The sequence below is a fragment of the Micromys minutus genome (assembly GCF_963924665.1).
Source record: "Micromys minutus genome assembly, chromosome: X".
Taxonomy (NCBI): Eukaryota; Metazoa; Chordata; class Mammalia; order Rodentia; family Muridae; genus Micromys; species Micromys minutus.
This window is the reverse complement of record NC_137970.1, coordinates 63,415,058-63,422,176: the sequence shown is the minus strand read 5'-3', so window position 1 is coordinate 63,422,176 and position 7,119 is coordinate 63,415,058. Positions and strand designations below refer to the sequence as shown.

Here is a 7,119-nt window from a genome sequence, read left to right as displayed (position 1 = left end):
TAGTTTAAACAAAGTATTAACATTCAAAATTATAATAAAAATTCATGTGTGAAGAGACTCCTCACTTACTGAATCATGTGTTTCAGTTTGCCTAAAGCCTTTACATTAGAAGCTTCCACTGAAATCATGTAAAATGCTACTTAAACATTCCTGACCAAGTGTTCATTGGAGATGTGTTTGTTCTGAAATAAGTATACCACTAAAACTGTACCTGTTGCTCCCCAATACTGCATTTTACATACCTATGTTTTTCTTGATCACCTAGAAACAGCAAACTCATCATCTATGAAATCTAATATTTGCTGGAATACAAATAGATTTGCTATTTATATATCACTACTCTTGTTAAACTTACCTTATCTCTTTAGTCTTCCATGGATAAGTACAAGTGAATGTTTTGCTTTTTTTTCTTTCATTTTTTTCTGGTTTTCTTTTCAGTTAAGTGTGAACTCTGAAGCAGAAAAGTCAATCTTGTGATGTTCTGGCAGAACAAGAGTGGTTGTTTATTCTTTCATTTATCAGTTCACTTTCACCAGACCTGCAGATCTGGAGTACACAGGTTAAACTCCCTTCTCTCACCCATTTTTCCTGCTTGCTACGACCTCTTGGACACCTCCAGCTTCTGGGAGCACCCTGTTATCCCAGATACATATCCTTTACCACAACACATCTTCACCCACTTTCATCAGACCACAGATCTAGAACCATATGTATTGAGTGTACTCATCAAAGGCTTACCACACCAAAATCATAGCGATTAGACCCACTTTCAATACTTATTATAACAGAAATATCCAATGATTAAAGATGGCTAAAGGCCCTTGAAAGAACCAAACAAACAAGAGGCAGGGTAATATGACAGACACATTGAGAGCATACCTATCCTACTACAGCAAGTCCTAGATATCTAAACACAAAAAAAGCACAACAAAATAATATCAATTCCAGTATTATGATGATGATAGAGGCTTTTAAAAAGGAAATTAATAAATCCCTTAAAGAAATACAGGAAAATACCTCCAACACATAAAACTATTTAAAGAGGAAACAAATAAAGTAATGACATGTAAGAACATATCATTGAACAGGTAAAGAAAATCAGTAAAACTGGGGAGGAACCAGAAGGATAATCGATACCTCAAGAACATGGCCCACAGAATCAAAAGACCTTGATTCATGTGAGCTCACAGATCTGGGAGCCTGTATGTATTTGGCCTAGTTCCTCTGCATGTATATTATGATTATTAAGCTTGATGTTCTTATGGGCCACCTAATAGTGAGAACTGGAGCTGTCTTAGACTCTTTTGACTGCCTTTGGTATCATTTCCTTCCTACTGGGTTGCCTTTTCAGCCTTGATGTAATGGTGTGTGTGTGTGTGTGTGTGTGTGTGTGTGTGTGTGTGTGTGTGTGTGATCATACTAGAGTTTTTTATACCATGCTTGGATATTTAGCTTTTATCCCTGGAAGACCTGCTAGTTTCTGAGAGAAGAAAATAAGTATATAAGTATAAGTGGGTAAGGGAGTGGGGAGGGAGACTGGGAAGAGAAGGCTAACTGCAATCAGGATATATTAAATGAGAAAAAAATAAGTAATGAATAAATAAACAAATAAATAAAACAAAGAGAAAAAAGTACAAATAGAAACCTTTTTAATTCTTAGCTCTTTATTTAAAAAAAATGGAAGGATACATTAACAGATTTTTAAAGGCATTTTGGCATAATATCATATGAATATTTTTGTCAGTACTTAATTGTTTTAGAGGTTTGATAGCATGCATAGCAATCCCACTAGTTACCGTGTATGAAGTACATGTAGGACAGAGCATAACATGGAAACAGTTTTATTGTTGGGTATAGATTAAGCATAATGATCTGTGAATAACAAAAATTGCCACAAGGCAATCTTAGCTCTTGGATTATTAATGATTTGAGGTCCAGATGTACCATACTCTGAGAGGGTGCTATACATTATTTTTTTCCATAAGAAGGACTATGGCTTTCTTTCTTTCTTTCTTTCTTTTTCTTTTGGCCTTTGTTTTTCTTGAACTTTATGTAGTCTGTGAGTTTTTTCTGGGGTGTTCAGAGCTTTCTGGGCTTAGTATCCAATTATCAGTGACTGCATATTATGTCTGTTATTTAGTGACTGGGTTAACACACTCAGGATGATATGTCTAGTTGCATCCATTTTCTTAAGAATTTCATTAAGTCATTGTTTCTGATAGTTGAGTAGTACTCCACTGTGTAAATATACCAAGATTTTTGTATCCATTCATCTACTGAAGGACATCTGGGTTCTTTCCAGCTTCTTGTTATTATAAATAGGGCTGTATAGCTAAAAACAATCCTGGATAATAAAGGAACACCTATACCTGACCTAAAGTTGTGCTACAGAGAAATAGTGATAAACGGCCCCTTGTAGGGATCTATCCCATTTGCAGACACCAAACACAGACATTATTGCTGATGCAAAGAAGTACTTGCTGACAGGAGCCTGGTATAACTGTCCCCTGAGAGGTTGTACCAGAGCTTGGGGAATAAAGATGCAGATACACTCAGCCAACAATCTTACTGAGCAAGGGGACCCCAGTGGAGGAGTTAAAAGACTGAAGGAACTAAAGACATTTGAAACCCCATAGGAAAAACAACAATGTCAAACAACCAAACCCTACAACTCCCAGGTACTAAACCACCAGCTAAAGAATATTCATGGAGGGATCCATGGCTCCATAGGCCTACGTAGCAGAGTACTGCCTTATCTGGCATGAATGAAAGGTGAGTACCTTAGTCCTGTGGAGGCTTGATGACCCAGCTTAATGTAACTATAAGGCACTTATCTTACTAAGTCCAGACCAGACAGCCGAGTTAGAGGAACAGTGTTATAGACAGGGAACAACTTTAGAGATAGCACCCATTGTTCAGGACTCAAATGAAGATGGAAAAACTAAAAGAGCTGGGGGTTTGCAATTACATAGGAAGAACAGCAATACCAACAAACCAGACCCCCCAAAATTGCAAAAGTTTGGGTAGTTCTGGGGATTTCTACCTTATCAGATGAAAGGGGGATCAGGAGTGCCCAGAGAGACTATAGCAGGAGGAGATGTGGGGTGGTTGATGATCTGGATGTAAAATGAATAAATAATAGAAGAAAAAAAGAAATTTAACTTTGGAGCAAAGGTTTATGCCAAGAGAAATAAGATTTAAGAAAATGACAAATCACCCAGGTTTCCGGTGCTCGGCCGGAGTGGGGGACGCCGTTGGACGTCCGCGGTGAAATCACAATGAAGAACCAAGACAAAAAGAATGGGCCTGCCAAACACTCCAACCCGAAGAGCATCCCGGGGCAGTGGGAAGCAGGATCGGAGGGAGCCCATGGACAGCCCAGACAGACAGCTCCTGGGGCGGAAGCTGAAGGTTCCACAAGCCAGGCTCCTGGGAAGACAGAGGGGGCTGGAGCTAAAGCAGCTCAGTCTGGGGCCCTCTGTGACGTCTCTGAGGAGCTGAGCCGGCAGTTGGAAGACATTCTGAGTACATACTGTGTGGACAACAATCAGGGAGCCCCAGGCCAGGAGGGAGCGCAGGGTGAGCCCACTGAGCCAGAAGACACAGAGAAGTCCTGAACCTACACAGCCAGGAATGGGGAGCCTGAACCAGGCATTCCAGTAGTCAATGGCGAGAAAGAGACTTCTAAGGGGGAGCCTGGCACAGAAGAGATCCGAGCAAGTGATGAGGTTGGAGACCGAGACCTTCGAAGGCCACAGGAAAAGAAGAAAGCCAAGGGTCTAGGAAAGGAGATCACTTTGCTGATGCAGACACTGAACACGCTGAGTACCCCAGAGGAGAAGCTGGCTGCACTGTGCAAGAAGTACGCTGAGCTGCTGGAAGAGCATCGGAACTCTCAGAAGCAAATGAAACTCCTGCAGAAGAAGCAGAGCCAGCTTGTGCAGGAGAAGGATCATCTGCGTGGCGAGCATAGCAAGGCTGTCCTGGCCCGAAGCAAGCTTGAGAGCCTGTGCCGGGAGCTACAACGGCACAACCGGTCTCTAAAGGAAGAAGGTGTGCAGCGAGCCCGTGAGGAGGAGGAGAAGCGCAAAGAGGTGACTTCACACTTCCAGGTGACACTGAATGACATTCACCTGCAGATGGAACAGCATAACGAGCGAAACTCCAAGCTGCGCCAAGAGAATATGGAACTAGCCGAGAGGCTCAAGAAGCTGATTGAGCAATACGAGCTTCGTGAGGAGCATATCGACAAAGTCTTCAAGCATAAGGACCTGCAGCAGCAGCTAGTGGACGCCAAGCTCCAGCAGGCCCAGGAGATGCTGAAGGAGGCAGAGGAGTGGCACCAGCGGGAGAAGGAGTTTCTCCTGAAAGAAGCAGTGGAGTCCCAGAGGATGTACGAGCTGATGAAGCAGCAGGAGACCCACTTAAAGCAGCAGCTCGCCCTCTACACAGAGAAGTTTGAGGAGTTCCAGAACACACTTTCCAAAAGCAGTGAAGTGTTCACCACCTTCAAACAGGAGATGGAAAAGATGACAAAGAAGATCAAGAAGCTGGAGAAAGAAACCACCATGTATCGATCCCAGTGGGAGAGCAGCAACAAGGCTCTGCTGGAGATGGCTGAAGAGAAAACCCTCCGGGACAAAGAGCTGGAAGGCCTGCAGGTGAAAATCCAGCGGCTTGGAGAAGCTGTGCCGAGCACTGCAGACAGACCGCAATGACCTGAACAAGAGGGTACAGGACCTGACTGCTGGGGGCCAGGGCTCCCTCACTGACATTGGCTGTGAGCGGAGGCCAGAGGCTGCTTCTGCCTCCAAGGAACAAGGTGTTGAGAGTCCTGGGGCTCAACCGTCCAGCTCTCCAAGGGTCACAGACACTTCTGGCTGCCCTGGAGCACCGAGCACAGAAACAGCAGGCCAAGCAGGGCTGGGAGAGCCCACCTCTGCCACTGCCTAGAGATCATGGTGCTTGGGCATGCTGAGAAGGGAGCAGCAGCCCAGTCAGGCCTGGTCCATGCAGGGCTTCCACACTGAGCAGCCCAGTGCTGGGGCCAGAGTGTTCTGACCTGGACGGGCATCGGACACTTCACAATTTTGAATTTTGTGGGTTAGTCTTACATGGCTGGGGCAGGTGTGCAAAACCTCATAGTTAACAACACCTGTAGGTGTGCTGTGGACTTTGACGAAGGATGGGTAGGCAGATGAAGTTGGTGACTCTGTAAACTAGAGTCTTAGTTGTCATCTGTAGCTGTCCTCACAGTAAGCTGACAGGGCAGATGACGCCAATATTTTCCTACCCAACTCTGAGGCTCAGACCCCTCTTGGCCCTTTTCAGAGCTCATGACAGTGAAAACACCCAGGCCTGGACTGTTCTATTTTGTAAGCAGAACTTGGGCAATTTGGGCTCTTGTCACTCCCCTGGAGGTTCCATTGCTTCTCTTAACCTGGAAATGGTGTCCCTGGCAGAGCCTTTGTGGGAACAGAAGTGGTGGGTATGCTTGTGTGGAAGGAGTCCCCTCGGGCTACATGCCCCCTGGTAATGCCAGTCCAGGCCAGTGTTGCTTCTCAGCCCTCAGTAGCCTTATCATTCACAGGTGCCTCTAGCCTGCACAATGATTGTCAGACGTCACCCAGAGGATTCTTTTGGGAGGATTTTTGTTTTGCATAGTAGTTTGTATTAAAAATCCTCGAAAGAAGGAAGGAAGAGGGATGTTCTAGCAGTGGCCCCAGGTGCCTGGCCTCCAGTGCCCCACTTGGAACTGCCCTGTCAGGGTCCTTTGCCATGTAGGTGCCACGATATCCTGCTTGGAAGGTGAGATATTTAAGAGAAGGGAAGAGGCTTCTAATGGCTTTGCCACAAGCTTGCCTGTGGGCTTCAGCCTAGGAAGGGACCACTAATTCCCATCACTGTCTCCATGCAGCCTTTGTTGGGCCACAGGTCCACATGCCGCTTGGCCTATGGTCATTTTTTGCTCCTGCCCCCTTACCTCCAACTCAGGAGCAGCTTTTGAGGACTGCTCTGTGCCATTGCCTAGCACCATCTTCTGCCTGAGCTGACTGGTAGGGTAAGAACAGACATCCCAGGAACCAACATAATGGCAGGGAGCTGGATTTGCCTTCCCTCCCCATCCCCCCACAACTTTACTGTGTTGTCTTCGCAGCTCTGCTAAAGTTCCTGCTGCACACCTGTCAGGTATTAGTTTACACAGCAGCTTTCGGGAATAACAGGGTCTTGGTAGCTGAGGCTCCACTTCCATAAGCTAAGTGGATCATATACACCAAGATTGGATGAAATTTTGCTTCTTACTGTATTTCAACTATTGCATTATCCTGCAAGTTTTCTTCATCTTTTCATAACTAACCTCTGAGCCCCCACATACTCACATTAAATATTGAGCTGGGTGTGTGATATACTCCTGTAATCCCAGAACTTAGCAGGGCTAGGAAGCAGTACCCCTTGTCAGAAAACCAAAAAGTAAAAGGCTGGTAGAAACCATTATGTGCTAATGATCATGTGTTTAAGTCCAGAAATTACAAAGTAGTAAGCCCTTCCCCGTGTCACAGGCTCTACCATTTCAAATGCTTGCTCCCCTGGTCTCTTTATTCACTCAGGGTGCCCAGTAGCTATGTGAGTGTTGAGGCTTCTTTGCCATCTCCAGCTGGGATCTGTTGTCCTGTGGAATTTCTCCCAAGGTCTCATCTCTTGGAAATCAGTATTCTTCCTGTTCCAGTAAGGCTTCACTGCCTGTATTCCAGGCTGAGATCTTACCTGTTAACCCATGGGTCTCCTTGGGCTACAGAGATGTAAGGATAAGGCATCTTTCTGCCTCCTTGGAAGGGCCTTCTGTGGTCCGTGTACATTGGCTTGCCTCACTAAAGCTACCTCTTAAAGCATGTGCAGGGGATACAGTTGTTGGGTCTCAGTGTGACTGGCTGGGAGGCTACAGTGTGTCAGTAGAACCTTGGTTGTTCCCTCCATCCACTTGTAGGCACCCAGGGCAATACATAGATGGTAATCTCTCTTTCTCTTTCCTCTGACCAAATCTAAACAGTCACTGCAGCTGCTCTGCTTTCCAAAGTCAGCCCAGGAGCCTGGGCCAGCAGTAGGGAGGTTCCCTGTCTG

At 45.4% G+C, this 7,119-nt stretch overlaps 1 protein-coding gene across 1 annotated transcript; it reads left to right on the top strand.

Moving 5' to 3' along the window:
- Positions 1 to 3,278: 3,278 nt before the first annotated feature.
- On the top strand, positions 3,279 to 4,953 carry LOC308414512 (alpha-taxilin-like; the record flags this gene model as incomplete). The annotated part of the gene is given in 3 exon segments (XM_080909740.1): positions 3,279 to 3,614; positions 3,618 to 4,676; positions 4,678 to 4,953. Coding segments are annotated over 3 exon segments (1,671 nt in total).
- Between the last annotated feature and the right edge of the window lie 2,166 nt (positions 4,954 to 7,119).